This window comes from Myodes glareolus, chromosome 19 (assembly GCF_982192425.1).
Source record: "Myodes glareolus chromosome 19, mMyoGla1.1, whole genome shotgun sequence".
In the NCBI taxonomy this organism is placed as follows: domain Eukaryota; kingdom Metazoa; phylum Chordata; class Mammalia; order Rodentia; family Cricetidae; genus Myodes; species Myodes glareolus.
Window position 1 is genome coordinate 44718041 of NC_142044.1, and position 16196 is coordinate 44734236.

Below are 16196 nucleotides of genomic sequence, written 5' to 3' on the forward strand. Positions count from 1 at the left end.
GGGTGTTGAGACTAAGGTCAGCCAAGTGTGTGCTTCGCCTAAGCCATGCTCATGTCTATGTAACCCACCATACCTCTGGACAATGAGACTCTGTGATCTTCCCTGTGAGCATTGTCTTCAACCTGAGACAACTGGTTATGTGATCAACTCCTGAGCTCTGCTGTCCCTTTCCCTGCTGCTGCTTTCTTCTCTGTCCTTTCTCTGCATTCATAACAGTGAGGACAGCAGCCTCTCAGCTCTGGGAGCCTTTCCAGGTGCTCATGCACCTCAGGGGACCATGCTGATTCTTTGTGGAGCCTATTACACCTGTCCCTGACCCATGGAGGCCTGACCTCTACTTGCAGTTTGTCACCACCTCAGTCACCACTCATCAATGACTCTTCATGGGTGACATAGGTTCAGCCACCACTCCTGAACCCCAGTCTACCTCTTTTTCCTTTCCTTCCTTCCTCTCCACCTCCTTCTCTTTTTCCTCTCTTCATTAACCCTCTTCCCCTCTTCCTCTAGCTCTCGCTTATTTTATGAGGCAGAGTTTCCTGGTTATATAGTCTGAACCAATTTAGACCTTCCTTTATTTCCCAGGATATTCATACACACGTAATCCTCTTGCTTAGGCTTAGGCTCGTGCCAACCGTTTTCTCACAACATTGGCTGTCCCTTGGGGAGGGAAGAGTAGTTTGTCAGAGGTTGGTTGGAGACTGTTGTCTGAGGATCCAGGAGAGACAGGAATTGGGGCTGGAGCAGGAAACACTGGCAGTTACCAGACTGGTTTATTGTGCATGGTTCAGCCCTAGTTACAGAGCAGGACTGGAATTAGTTTCCCTTCTGGCGCATCACAGCACAGAGTTGGTAGGGGGAGGGTGCAACTGGAACTGCGAAATTGCCATGGTCACTGGGTCGGGGCTGTCCACTGGGCACCGAGAAGCTAAAGCGCTGCAGGAGGCAGGTGAAGAAGAGGAAGAGCTCCATGTGGGCAAGGGGCTCCCCAAGGCATGCCCTGCGGCCTGTGGGTGGGAGAGAGACTCAGTAAGCCAGGGGTCTGTCCTTACAATTCAGGGCATTCTGAGAAGGGGGAGGGAAGCCAGGTACCCCACAGGACCTGCTGAGAATGGCATGAAGGCCTCATGTTTCACATAGTGGCCCTGGGCATCCAGGAAGTGCTCAGGATGGAAGCGGAGGGGCTTCTCCCAGACAGTCTCATCCTTCAGCACTGAGGACAAGTTGATGAGGAGGGTCGTCCCCTGGCAGGAGGCATATAGTGTGGACATGGACTGGGGTGGGACTGCCAGTACCCAGGTTACCATGGTCACATGCACAGTTTCTACCTCATACATTTGATCCTTTCATATAAGCTCAGCCCTAGAATCATCTCAGCCCTGTAGAAGATCCTGTTACAAGTCTGCATGAGTGCCCATCCCTGACCTGTTATGTGTGCAGTGCTTCCTAAAGGCTCCTTTGGTTGTTCTCACTGGACCGTCCCCGTTCCTGAGGACTCTCAAGGCTGCAATGTACATGCAGTCAGGTATGTCCTGTAAGCATGCTGGAAATCTAGGCTAGGCTGATTTTGTTCTTTTCCACCCTCGTGTACTAGTGTCATGCTGTAATAGTAGGAGGGCCCATTCCTACCTTGGGTATGCGGAAGCCCTGAACTTCAATGTCACGAGATGTGATGCGTGGCAAATTCAGTGGGGAGATATCACCAAATCGCTGCACCTCATGAATGACAGCATTGGTGTAGGGCATGCGGGCCTGGTCTGCCATCTCAGGGCTTCTCCCCTGCCCTATGATGTCATCAATCTCCTGTTGCACACGGCCTGGAGGGACAGGATCCCCTCAGTGAAGCATTCCCGGGGGCTTCCCTCTGCTCCTCTCTTACAACCACGCTAAGGGCTGAGAGTCCATGTGAGAAGGATGTCTGTGAGTGCTGCTGGAGTCTGGGTTGAGTTCTGGGAGCCACAAGTATCTGGAGAGTGTGCCTCTCTTTTCTCCTTCCCAGCCCCAGCCAGATTCACTCTGCATATCTGGGTGTAGGATCATGAGCAGCAGGGCCCACAACAGTGTGGTTGAGGTGGTCACCATCCCTGCAGTGAACAGGTCACCCACCACCATACGTAGGTTCTCATCATTGAAGCTGCTCTCAGGGTTTCCCTTGGCCTGGGTCAGACAGAGAAAGTAAAGTCTGCAATGTCCTCTCATTGTCCCCAGGCAGCCCAGTGGCTGGTTGTACACAGGACCCCACCCATTTGTCCTCACAACTCACAGAACCTCAGTCCACAGCCCCTGACCCCATCTCTTTCAGCTGCCAATCACCTTCTCCACCTCTGCCAGGAAGGCATCAGTTAGGTTGCGGGGTGGCTTTTCAGGGTCCCTGGTCCTCCTATTCTCATTCAACAGGTTATCCACCATGGCCATGAAGTTCTTCTGTCTTTCAAAGACCTTGGTAGCCAACCCTGGGATGCGCAGGAGCATCGGAAATGAGTTCAGAACCTGTGACAGCCACAGAGATAGTCTCAGTGCTTCCCCTTTTAAAAATTATTATTCATTACTGTATATGCATTGTATATTGTACACAAAACAGGTAATAGCACAATGTGTAGGGTCCATCGTCTCTACACTACATTACTCCTAGACATCGAATTCAGGTATCCAGGCTTGCTTGACCAGCCCCTTACCCACTAACCATTCAGTTGACCTCAGTGTCCACCTTGATCAGTCTCAGATTCCACCCTCCTTCACCGTGGATCTGGAGGCTTTTTGTCTCCACCACCACCTCCTCCTCAGTTCCAACCTTCAAGCTCTTTCAGCCCAGGGTGGACAGGACTATTTTACTTTGGAAACCACAGGCTTGTGTGGCTTCCATGTAGCGGAGGGTACAGGGTCCTCTCTTTCTAGAAACCCTGACTTTGATCCTCTTCTCCCCTCATGTTATCTGATGTTAGTCAAGTTCCAGGAAGTCTCCATGATGGCTTTTGCACACAGATTCCTCTGTGACCCTGGACAGCATAGCAGTGGCTCTGCCAGATGCCCTGACCTTCCTACCTCAGGAATGATGCCAGACACCTCTGTCAAACTTTCTTCCATTACTTTCAGCATTCTAATGAGGTAAGGGTCTTCATACTCGAAGCGACGAGCAAAAATGAGGGACGCAATCACATTGCATACAGCCTTGTTCAGAAAGGTGCTCGGATTGAAGGGACACCCTAGGTGTGGAGACACAAGCAGGTCACCATACTGCTCATGTCTCCCTGTGCCCATCTGCACTCCTCACCCATCACCCACCAGCCTGGTCAGAGAAGGCGTCACAGAGGTGTCCAGCTTCCTCTGTCACCCACTGCTCCAGGGATTTCTTGCCCAGGCCAAAGTTGCGCAGGGTGGACACAGAGAATCGCCGCTGCTCTCGCCACTCAGGCCCGTATGGTGCAAGAACCACACCTGTAGACACATCTGGGTGTTACTAAGGACCCCGGCTGTGCTGCCTTCTACTGTCATTGCTCTTCTTGTCTGGGATCCTACCCATGAGCTTCTCAAAACTTTGCTACAGCAATCCAGCACTTGCTTCCTGGTAGTTTCCACCCAGGATTTCAGGGGCTTTTTGTTGAATCGCTTGACCACATTACCACCAGCATTCATGTCTTATACTTCCTCTGTCCATTGCTGTATCTCCAATGCCAGCTTTGCCTCACATAGCCCTCTACCTTGGGATCCAGGCCTCAAACCCAGGTATTCAAAGGTGGGTATTGGAGGGCGATCAGAAGTGTCCTCTCCACAGGTCACCAGCACTTCCCGCACCGCCTTCAGTCCGTTGATCACAACCACGGGCTTCCAGGCCATCTGAAGGCTGAACACGTCACCATAGCAGTTTTGAAGCTGAAGTAGACGGACAGAACCCTTAGGAAGTGGAGTTCTCCTGAAGATCCTAGAACCAGGCTCACTGCATTAACATTGGTGCATTGATGCGCTCTCTCTCTCTCTCTCTCTCTCTCTCTCTCTCTCTCTCTCTCTCTCTCTCTGCCTCTATCTGTTTGTGTGTGTGTTGCTTTTTTATTGAACCTTGGCCCTGACAAATGTTATCTACATCCCCAGCATGAGTTCTAGTGGTTGTCCTCTAAGTTCATCAAAGGACCCATAATAGAATTGGTCAACCAGCTGTGACCTTGCCACATAGAGGAGAGTGTTCACAGCCCCCTTAGAATCCCACCATTATGTGAGAAAGTGCAGGCTCCTTGACACCCAAACCCCAAATCATGCAGCAGCAAGAGATTCAACAGCCCCTCTCCTCACTGACACAGTACCCTAGATCCAGGTGTCTCTTATTCACCTCTAAGACCCATTCCCTGTTGAGAGCAGAGGGACTTAGAGCTTTGGTGACTTAGTTCTGTCTCGTCCATTTGAATCCCAATGCCCTACATCCTGGTCCTTTTCCGTCCTGAAACCTTTCCCTTCAAAAGTCCACAGTGTCCTCGGACCCTCAATCTCCCTCCCACCCCGGACGTCTCTTAGACGTTCCCCCCCCAGGACCAGCTCTGTCCAGTCTGTGGCTCCAGCACCACCATATGCTGCTAGAATTACCATGCCCTCTGCTGCCCTCTGTTACCATCTCCTCACCTTGTACATGCTATATTGAATGTTCTGGAAGTCCAGCTGCAGCAGGTTACCAAGCACTGGCACTGTCCTAGGGCCTGGCGGGTAGCAGGCAGTCCAGCGTTGGCGCCGATGCATCAGGTCTACCAGAAGCAGGAAGATGGCTGTGAATATAGCCACAGACCACAGTCCATCTCCGGTCAGCAGGCCCATGGCTGTCTGTCTCACTGAGATTCTGGCTTCTTTGAGAAAACCTTGGAATCCTTACTCAAGCCACCTAGAATCAGCAAGAACTCTCTGATCATAGCCTGGGCACCCTGTCCTTTTTTATAGGAGCATGGCTGCCCTTTGCCCTCTGCTGGGATCCAACTTGCTGTGTTTACCATTCAGCCCAGCATGTAGGACAGGGACTGAGCAGGCCAGGCAGGTCAGCGGCAAGGTTCTTTCCTTCCCAGATACTGTCCAGGGGAGCTGCAGCTTCATGTGGAAAGAGGTCTGCATGAACTGTGTGCAGTGGTCATTCCAGGCTGGGCACTGTGAGCATGGTGGGCAGCTGCCCAGTGAGGCCTGTTCTGGAGATTTCAGACAGCTGACCAGCCATGAAGGCAAAGTTTTGAGCATTTGTGAACATTTCCCCAGACTGGGTGTCTTAGTTAGGTTTTGTTTTCTGGTTTTTTTTCTTTCTTTTTCTTTTTTTTTTTTTTTTATCTGCAATGAAACGCCATGATGAAAACCAAGTTGGATTAGGAAAGGGTTTATTTACCTTACACTTCAACATTGCTGTTCATTCTGGAAGTCAAGACAGAAACTACAAAGGCAGGATCCCAGAGGCAAGAGCTGATACAACAGCCTTGGAGGGGTTTTGCTTACTTGCTTGCTTCTCATGGCTTGCTCATCTTCCTTTCTTATAGAACCCAGGACCAGAAACCCAGGATGGCACCACCCACCATGGCCCTCCCCCATTGATCACTAAATGAGAAAATGTGTTAAAGTTGGATCTCATTGAGCTGTTTGCTCTATTGAGACTCCTTCCTATGAAGACTCTAGCTTGTGTTCAGTTGACACACAAAACCAGCCAGTACAACTGACCCCTTGTCAACTTGACACATAGACATATCCCTGTCAAGCTGCATTCCTTTTTTCTTCATCCCTAGGATTTCAGATTAAAATCATAAATAATTTTAAAAGTCCTACAGTCTTTACAAATTTAGTCTTTAAAATTTCAGTCTCTTTAAAATATCCAGTCTCTTTAAAAGGTCAAGTCTTTCATCTGTGGACTCCTTTAAAAATCAAAATTAAATACCTTTTTCAAGAGGGAAGGACCAGGGCCCTGTCAGAGTCTGAACCAAGCAAAACCAAACTCCAACCATATAAATAACTCTGTCCAATTATCTGGGCTCCACTCACAGCCTCCGGAGTCCTAGAAAGCGCTTGGGCCATTCTCCAGCTGTGCCCTCTGCAGCACACACAGTTTGTCTTCTGGGCTCCTGCTGGTTCCACTTCACTGTTGCTGCTCCTCTTGGCTGTTGTTGTCCCGCGGTGCTGACAGCTCCACCACATGGGCCTCTGCTGCAAGTGGGCTACACTTTCACTGCCAGCCTCTCATTGGCTCTCCTCATGGTGCCCCTGATCATAAATGAGAAAATGATTTCCAGACCTCATGCAGGCATTTCCCCAACTGAGGCTCCTTCCTCTGATGACTCTAGCTTATGTCGAGTTGACACACAAGACCACCCAGTACGCTGGGGTAAGACCGCCCTAGAGGCTCAGGATTACTTTGTGAGCAGGACACAAGGAACTTACAGGCACTGCAGAACACAACACTTGGCTGTGACAGCAAGTGCCATTGATTCATTTTGTATTTAGTGTGGGGCAGTGGGAGGAAGGTGACTTCAGCCTGTGGGATCTTGTGAGCAATTTGAGGTTGTCGAATTGATCAGGAAGGCCAGACTCAGAACCAGGCACCTCTTTCATCAGATCTGATACAGTTGTGAAAATGTCAACAACTGTCAGAGAGTCCCTGGAGGCAATAAGGTTGGGTCAGGCAGGTTCTTGTAACACGATGGTCTCTGTCATTTATTCACTGTTTGTTTCTTGGTTGGTCAATCTCTCTCCCAACTGTGTTCCACATGGAGCTATGTAGGCAGAGCCTCCTTCATAGAAGAGGCCTGTGGTTAGGATGGGCAGCCCTGAGGAAAATGGCAAGATGACTGTGAGCCTTTTAACAAATGTTACTCATGTGCTGGCAGTGCCGGGAACACTGTATGTGCCAACTCATGACTTCCTAGTGTCAGCGAAGGTACAGACCGTATCCTTGCTGAGGATGCAGACCTCTGAAGATTAAGACTCAGATTTCCCAGTGAAATCCAGGCAGTGCTCTCTGCTGCATCTTTCAGTGTTTCAGAAGGGAGATAGGAGCTGAGTTAGAGGATGCAGCCTTCACCAGGGACTAGATGCTGGGTCTTCTCCTCTCGACTGACCCTGCTATCCCCTTTTCTGCTGACATCTGTGTCACCAGGACCTGTGTGGGATTCTAAAATAGTTTATGACCTGAAGACCCAAGTCTGCTCCCTGTTCTCGTTCATGACCTGCCCCTGCCCAACCCAGTTATGCAAGTTGGCGCCTTTGTTTGGAGCACAGACAAGGGTCTTCCCCAGCTCCAACTTGGCCTGAAAGGGAATCAGGTACAAGCCTGGGTGGTGGTCAAGAGTAAAGACACAGAGAAGCTGTGATCTGGTCACTGATAGGCTCATGCTGGTGGCTTCCGCCTGGTTTGCTCCAGGACCCTCCCAGGGTAACTTCTGAGACCTCATAGCTAGGCCTGGATGCTCTTTGCGACACCTTCTGCCTCTCCTCAGGTCCCCACCTCTCTTCTGTGTGTCACGTATGATGACGTGAAAGAGAAGCCATGGTGCTGACTGGTCTGATCTTCCTACTTCAGGCTGAGTGAGGCCCTGAGAGGTAAGTGCACTGAGCAGGTGAGGGGTGTCACACACTGTATGTTGTACAGGTTCCTGGTCTGTCACCAGCTCATGGGAGATGACCTGGATGCTCTGGTAACATCTGCCTGCTAGCACTGTTTGCTTCCCTTCATCCTCAGTCCATGGTCCCTCAGCCACGTGAGCACTTGTGTCCTGTAAGGTCAGTGTGACTTCCAGGGGGACTTAGGTCTAGGTATTCATGTCAGCTGTAGAGGTGTGCCGTGTCTGCAACAGCAAACTTGAACTTGAAGTCCCTTCTAATCTGTGTTCAGTTGTGCTTCAAGTTCAAATTCTTTTCATTCCTGTCAACAGATACTTTATCACTGTCCTTTGTACTTCACTGGAAGAAGACAAATAGTACTTGGACATGTCTGTCCTGGACTGTCCTGTGTGCCCTTTCCCTTTGCTGGCTTCAACTGCCTGGGTTCACAAGAGTGACGACCAACAGTGACTCCTAGAACCATTCCTCACTCTATGCTTTCTTTCCCTAGGCATGGTGGGAAGTGCAAAGGCAGTTTAGCTTTGGAAGAGTGATGTGACTCACTGGGGTGACTGTGACTCGGAGTGCTGACCTGGGAAAGCTCATTTGGGCAAAGGAAGGCCTTGGGTTCGTTGGCATTGGTGAAGCCTTCATACTGAAATGGTTACTTCACCCCTCATGGTTTGAGGCCACAGTGGAGCTTGGGCAATTATGATAGGATGTTATCTATGGAATCTCAAACCCCAGAACCAATGCTGTCAATGGCATATAGTTTATGTGTAAATAATTATAGAATTTGCACATATTTTGATTTAATGACAAGGTAAACATGAAAAAACAGACAAAAAACAACAGAAAAGAATAGGGAATCAAAGTACAGCAGAAGAATGTCAGTTAGGTCAAGAAGAAAATGTCTTGGAAGAACAAGGAGTCAGTTCTAAGAGTGGAGGGCCTTGATCCCAAGGATCCACAGCAATTGAGTCAGCTGTACTTTGTTGGTCTTTCCTTTAAAAGTACTCATGTTAGCTGAGGGGACCATTTTGAGACATTGGCACACTGATCAGATGGTGCATTAGTGAGAGGCCCCTAAACACAGTGTTCCTAGGGTTCTGATACTGCAACTTCCTGTTGTGTTGAAGAGATAGATCAGGGATGGGCTGGACCAAACAACGCTGACTGATATATAGGGATGTGTGCTGGACCACACCAGTCTTACAGACCGGTAGGAATGTGTGCTGGACCACAAGGAGTTGATGGACATGTAGGGATGTGTGCTAGACAAGGAGGGTCATATTAGGACCACATTAAACAGATATGTAGTAAACCAGTGAGGACTGCTGCTGTGGAAGATTCTGTAGAACCTGCTGCACATTGAACACTAAAGAACATGTTTGAGGGTAGTGTTATAAAAGATACAGGAGAACAATAGTTTGGCCAGACTGAGACCATAGAGGTTGTAGAAACTGAGTGGAGCCTAGGGAAGTCAGGGCAGGACCCGAAGGCAGGAACTGATGCAGGGAGCATGGAGGAGTGAGTGCTGCTTCCTGGATCATCAGTGTCTTATTTTATGTCACTCAGGACCACCTGCCCAGGGCTGGCGTCACCATGGTGAGCTGGGCCCTACCACATCACTGGTCAATAAAGAACGTGCACTGTGACTTCCTCAGATGCAGTCTGGTGGGGCCATTTTCTGATTTGAAGCTGTATCTTCCCACAGGACTCTAGCTTGTGCCAAGCTGACAGAACCACCACAGAGTCAGTGAGTAGAGGGGGATTCATGACAGTTAACAGTGATGTTAAAAAAAGAGGAACTTTGGGTGGTGCAGAGGAGGGAGCTTCTGAGAGAGAGTGGGTAGGAAATATAGAGGAAAAATACCCAAGGTCTAAAAATAGTTTAAAAATAGAAAACAAAAGCAAAAACCATCAAAAGCAAAACAAATAATCCAATGTGTCCTAAAGAGAAAGAAATAAAAAAAAAAACAAAACCAAAAACCAACAGAAACCGAGAGCTACTGCTGAGTTAAGGATGTAGCTCAGTTGTGAAGCATTTGTTTAGTACATGTTTGAGGATAAGGGGTCAAAGATATCATCTCTGTTTATTAGGATTTCAGCTCACTGGGCCTGGCACAGGATGTTTATACTCATCACAAGCAGGGTGCCAGGATGGGGCCCGGCAGGATCAGGTGAGCAGGATCCTTGAACTTTGCAAGTTTTTTCTTTGTGCCAGTGCTATGTTGGCTGTTCTTTGTAGTCTCCTGAGAGATGGTTCAGCTCACAGGTCTCTGACCTTCTCCTACCATGGGAGTTCCAAGAAGGAATGGGGACCCCAAAAGCTAGACATGCTGCAGCATCTGAAGGGTTACTGTCAGGCTTGGGCTGTAGGGACTGGGCCCTCCACGTTTTCTTGATGGGAATGTCAGATGGTAGAGCAATTCTGGAAATCAGTATAGTGGATCCAAAACACAGCGGAAAGAAAACGTAAAGTCCAAGAACAGAAATTATTTAAGTTTAATGAAAGAGAAATACCATGTGCTTCATGTTTTTTTTTTCTTCTGAGACGATATGTAGGCAAAATGGCAGGAGGCGGCTTGGGAGATGGCTCTGGGGTTAAAGAGCTTGTTGTGGAGGCAAAAAGATCTGAGTTCAGATCCTAGTACCTATGCAGGTCTGGGCTTGGTGGTACATGACAGTATCCACAGCTTGTTGGCAGGAACTGGTCCATCCTGGGAAATCACTGACCAGCAACTCTAACTCAATGGATAAGCTTCAGGTTCTCATAATAATAACAACAGTAATAGTAGTAGTAATAATTATAACAATAGTAGTAGCAGTAGTTGTAATAATAATGTGGGGCTGGAGTGATGGCTCATATTTAAGGATATCAGCTGTTCTTCCAGAGGACTAGGTTGAATTTCTAGCACCTAGATAGTTAGTTGTGAGCTCACAACTGTCTAACTCTACGATCTGACACCCTCACATGGACAGACAAACAGGCAAAACCCCAATGCACATAACATAAAAATATCATTTTAAAAAATAAGGTGGATGAGGACATTGAAAGATGCTTGGAATTGACCTCTAGTGGCCACACATAAATTCACAGGCAGTAGCATCAACCAGGAGTGTGCACCCTCCCACATATGTACAGCGTGAAGAAATGCCCACAGACACATGTGCCACACAACCACACCTGTGGACACATGCACACACAGATCTGTACACACAACACATAGACACACACATAGAAACATAAACATGAGATATACTTATTAACACACAAATAATCACTCAGAAACACATGTGCACTTACTAGATGCATACAAACACAGGGACAGACATTAATATAGACATGAACACACACAGACACACACGTATATACCCAGAGACACATACATTCACACACGCAGACCTATGCACACAGATACATGCATACACCACAGACAGACACATACACATAGACACACACTTACATATATATATATATATATATTCATAGACTAGGTATACAAACCTAGAAACATACCTACACAGATACATACAAACACAGACACATAAACATGCATACATAGCATTCTTATATCCAAACAAATGAACCTAAAACCCACACATGCCTACACACCACACACAAGCCTATTCACAAATGTACCTACACCATGAACACATGCCTACATAATGAACATATGAACCTACACTTTACACTCTAAGGCATGCAGCACTGGAGCATGCTGGCTGAGCCTGCATAAGTCCTTGGGATCAATTCCCAACACCATGAGAAATAAAAGGGTAAGGCTGATAAATATAGTGATGTCTGACTGAGATAAAACCAAAAAGATGCTCAGATAAATACGTGGATATGTGTGCATGCCAAGGAACATAATAGGGCTGTAGAGGGACCTTATCATGGCCAGTCTGACCTTCAGGTTCCAGGATAAGGGCTTAAGACCCATGAGCCTGTGGGGAGGCAATGTCTGAGACCCTGGGACATGTTGATAGCAGTGTCTCTGCATAGCTGGGGCTGAGGACCATGGGACACCGTTTAAACCAGCTTTAAATAAAGTTTAGGAAAACGGCCTCAAATTCCCTGAGACTGACTTGGAGAGAGTAGAGACTAAGAACAGCCATGCCATTTGGGTGCATCCCCAAACCATGCTTATGTCTATGTCCCACCTGCAAACTCTTAGCAGTGAGATTCGGTGAGCTTCCCTGTGAGCAATGTCCTCAACCTGAGTCACATTGGTGGCTGGGAGTCACCACCCCGACACACCTGACAGACAGCTGGTTATGTGATCAACTCCTGAGCTCTGCTGTCCCTTTCCCTGCTGCTGCTTTCTTCTCTGTCCTTTCTCTGCAGTCATCACTGTGAGGACAGCAGCCTCCCAGCTCTGGGAGCCTTTCCAGCCCCTCGTGTGTCTCAGGGACTCTGCGCCAATCACCCCGATCTCCAGACAGGAACAAGACCTCTTCTTCTTTTCTTAATTGATTTTTATTGAGCTCTACATTTTTTCTGATCCCCTCCGTGCTCACCTCCGTGCTCAGCCCTCTCCCAAGTTTCCCATGCTCCCAATTTTCTCAGGAGATCTTCTTTTCCTACTTCCCATATAGATAAGATCCATTTATGTCTCTCTTAGAGTCTTCATTGTTGTCTAAGTTCTCTGGGATTGTGGTTTGTAGGCTGGTTTTCTTTGCTTTATGTTTAAAAACCACTTATGATTGAGTACATATGATCATTGTCTTTCTGGGTCTGGGTTACCTCACTCAAAATAATGTTTTCTAACAGTGCTGCTTCTTATCAGGCTACATCTGTCCCTGAGACCATGGAGGCCTGACCTCTACCTGCAGTGTGTCACCTTCTCAGTCACCGCTCACGCGTCTTTATGATTGACGAAGGGTCACTTGTCACTCCTGAACCTCAACACTCTCTTTTCTTTCCTTTCATCTTGCTCTCTTTCTTTCTCTTCTTCCTTACTTAGTATTTTCTCTCTTTTCTCTCCTAGCTATGTGGACATGGGGAGGTGTAGTGTCATTACATACTCTGACAGCCCTTAACCTTGCTTTATAGCCCAGGCTAGCCCCATACGTGCCATTCTCTGTCACAGATCCCCAAGTGCGGAAAGTGCAGGTTGTAGCATTGCACTAGGTGAGTTCCCATTATATCTGTCCCATGTCGGTTCTGGGAGCACTCTCCCCGGCCTGGAGAGATGGCCCGAGACAGGACAGCAGGGTCCTACACATCTTCCTTGATTCTGACCTGTCACCTTTGGCTATGGCAAGTTTTCTCCTGCATCCCTTCACGCAGTAAGCTATGATGTGAGGACAGCAGCTTTATAGTAGTGAGAGACCCCCTAACCATTTAAGACACTTCAGGATTCTGGGGACCCATACTAATATCTTCCAGGGGTTCTGGTGTCTTGGTATTCATGCCAGATGCACAGGTGTGCCGTGTCTACAACAGGAAACTGAACTTGAATTACATGGACATCAGTGTTCAGGGGTGCTCCAAGTTCAAAATTCTCTGTGTACATGTCAACAGATGCTTTATCGCTGTCCTTTGGATTCCACTGGAAGAGGCCAAATGGAACCTGGACATGTCTGTTCTGGACTGTCCTGTGTGCCCTTTCCCTTTGCTGGGTTAGGTTGCCTGGGTTCATCGATGTCGAGACCAACAGTGACACCTAGGGACACTCCTAGGTCTATGGTTTCTTTTCTTTGGCATCGTGGGAAATACAAAGCCAGTTTAGCTTGTGAAGAGTGATGTGACTCACTGGGGTAATTGTGACTTGATTGCTGCATTGAGAAAGCTGATTTGGGCAACCAGCCCAAGGCTTGGTTTTGGTTGGGTTTGGTGAAGCCTTCATACCATGATAGTTACTTCACCACTCATCGTTTGAGGCCATAGTGGGAGCTTGGGCAATTATGATAGGATGCTATATATGGAATCTCTACCACACAACCAATGGTATCAATGGAATACTATTTATATGTAAAAAATTGTAGAATTTATACATATTTTGATTTAATGACAAGGTAAACATGAGAAAACAGACAAAAAACAAAACAGAGAGGAATAGGGAATCAAAGTACAGCAGAACATCAATTAGGTCAAAGGGAAATGACTTGGAAGAACAAAGAGTCAGTTCTAAGAGTGGAGGGCCCTGATCCCAAGAATCCACAGCAATTGCGGTAGCTGTGCATTGGTGGTCTTTGCTTTGAAAGTACTCATGTTAACCGAGGAGAACATTTTGAGACATTGGGCACACTGATCAGATGGTACGTTAGTGAGAGGCCCCTAAACACAGTGTTCCTGAGGTTCTGATATTGCGACTTCCTGTTGTGTTGAAGAGATAGATCAGGGATGTGTAGGAATGTGTGCTGGATCACACAAGGCTGACAGACATGTAGGGATGTGTGCTCGATCACACAGGGCTCAAATAAGGACCACACGAAACAGATAGGTAGTAAAATCGTGAGCTACAGATATTCTATAGAACCTGCAGCACATTTAACACTAAAGAAAATGTTTGGGGGTAGTGTTATAAAAGATACAGGAGAACAATAGTTTGGCCAGACTAAGACCATAGAGCTTGTGGAAACTGAGTGGGAGCCTAGAGAAGTCAGGGCAGGACCCGAAGGCAGGAACTGATGCAGGGAGCATGGAGGAGTGAGTGCTGCTTCCTGGATCATCAGTGTCTTATTTTATGTCACTCAGGACCACCTGCCCAGGGCTGACATCATCACGGGGAGCAGGGCCCTCCCACATCACTGGTCAATAAAGAACGTGCACAGTAACTTCCTCAGATGCAGTCTGGTGGGGGCATTTTCTGATTTCTGATTTAAAGCTGTTCTTTTTTATAGAACTCTAGCTTGTGCCAAGCTGATAGACCACCACAGAGTCAGTGAGAAGAGGGGGATTCATGATAGTTGACAGTGATGTTAAAAAAGAGGAACTTTGGGTGGTTCAGAGGAGGGAGGTTCTGAGAGAAAGTGGGCAGGAATGATTGAGGGAAAAAAACCCAATGTCTAACAAAAGCGAAAACCATGAAAAACAAAACAAATAATCCAATGTGTTCTAAAGAGAAAGAAATAAACGACAAAACAAATAGAAACTCAGAGCTCCTGCTGAGTCAAGGATGTAGCTCAGTTGTAAAGCATTTGCTTATTGCATGTTTGAGGCCAGGGGTTCCAAGATTTCATCTCTGTTTATTATGGTTTCAGCTTCACTGGGCCTGACACAGGATGTATTTACTCACCACAAGCAAAGTGTCAGGTTGGGCCCAGGCAGGAGCAGGGGAGAAGTATTCTTGAACTTTGCAAGTTTTTCCTTTGTGCCAGTGCTATGTTGGCTGTTCTTTGTAGTCTCCTGAGAGATGGTTCAGCTCACAGGTCTCTGACCTTCTCCTACAATAGGTGTTACAGGAAGGACTGGGGACCCCAAAAGCTAGAAATGCTGAAGCATCTGGAGGGTGACAGGCAGGCGGGGTAAGGTAGAAATGCTGGAGCATCTAGAGGGTTACTCTCAGGCTTGGGCTGCAGGGACTGGGCCCTCCACGTTCTCTTCATGGGAATGTCAGATGGTAGAGCAATTCTGGAAATCAGTATAGTGGATCCAAAACACAGAGGAAAGAAAACAAAAAGTCCAAAGACAGAATTTATCTAAGTTTAATGAAAGAGAAATACCATGTGCTTCATGTTTTTTTTTTTTTTTTTCTTCTGAGACGATATGTAGACAAAATGTCAGGAGGTGGCTTGGGAGATGGCTCTGGGGTTAAAGAGCTTGTTGTGGAGGCAAAAAGATCTGAATTCAGATCCTAGTACCTATGTAGGCCTGGACTTGGTAGTACGTGACGGTATCTACAGCTTGGTGGCAGGAACTGGTCCATCCTGGGAAATCACTGGTCAGCTACTCTAACTCAATGGATGAGTTTCAGGTTCTCATAATAATAACAGTATTAGTAGTAGTAATAATTATAACAATAGTAGTAGCAGTAGTGGTAATAATAATGTGGGGCTGGAGTGATGGTTCATATTTAAGGATATTAGCAGTTCTTCCAGAGGACTGGGTTGAATTTCTAGCACCCAGATAGTTAGTTGTAGGCTCACAACTGTCTAACTCTATGATCTGACACCCTCACATGGACAGACAAACAGGCAAAACCCCAATGCTCATAACATAAAAATATCATTTTAAAAAATAAGGTGGATGAGGACATTGAAAGACGCTTGAGATTGACCCCTAGTGGCCACAGAGAGATTCACAGGCAGTAGCATCAACCAGGAGTGTGCACCCTCCCACATATGTACAGCATAGACAAATACACACAGACACATATGCCACACACCCACACCTGTGGACACATGCACACACAGATCTGTACACACAACACATACACACACATAGAAACATAAACATAATATATAAATGCACACACTCACACACAGAAACATGTGCACTTACTAGATGCATACAAACACGGGGACAGACATTAATATAGACATGAACACACACAGATACTCACGTGTATACACAGAGACACATACATTCACACACACGCAGACACATGCACACAGATACATGCATACACCACAGACAGACACATACAGAAAGACACACACTTACACATATATACACACACACACACACACACACACACACACAC

General features: G+C 47.2%; 1 protein-coding gene across 1 annotated transcript; it reads right to left on the bottom strand.

The window, feature by feature from the left end:
* Positions 1-751: 751 nt before the first annotated feature.
* Positions 752-4900, bottom strand: LOC148118979 (cytochrome P450 2D10-like). Its single transcript, XM_087899105.1, has 9 exons — positions 4606-4900; positions 3696-3867; positions 3280-3432; positions 3040-3200; positions 2311-2487; positions 2013-2154; positions 1627-1814; positions 1100-1241; positions 752-1004 (listed from the first exon to the last, which is right to left on the bottom strand). Exons 1-9 carry the CDS (start codon positions 4792-4794, stop codon positions 814-816), a joined length of 1515 nt encoding a protein of 504 aa, XP_087755231.1. The 5' UTR covers positions 4795-4900; the 3' UTR covers positions 752-813.
* Positions 4901-16196: the final 11296 nt, after the last annotated feature.

What these genes read in the sequence shown, in the direction of transcription:
- LOC148118979 (XM_087899105.1), bottom strand. Translation starts at nt 4,794, where the DNA reads ATGGGCCTGCTGACCGGAGATGGACTGTGGTCTGTGGCTATATTCACA. An exon ending in CCTACACCCAGATATGCAGA is followed by an intron (nt 1,815 to 2,012) that starts GTGAATCTGGCT and finishes CTGTCCCTCCAG; the next exon opens with GCCGTGTGCAACAGGAGATT. An exon ending in AGGGCTTCCGCATACCCAAG is followed by an intron (nt 1,242 to 1,626) that starts GTAGGAATGGGC and finishes GCCTCCTGCCAG; the next exon opens with GGGACGACCCTCCTCATCAA.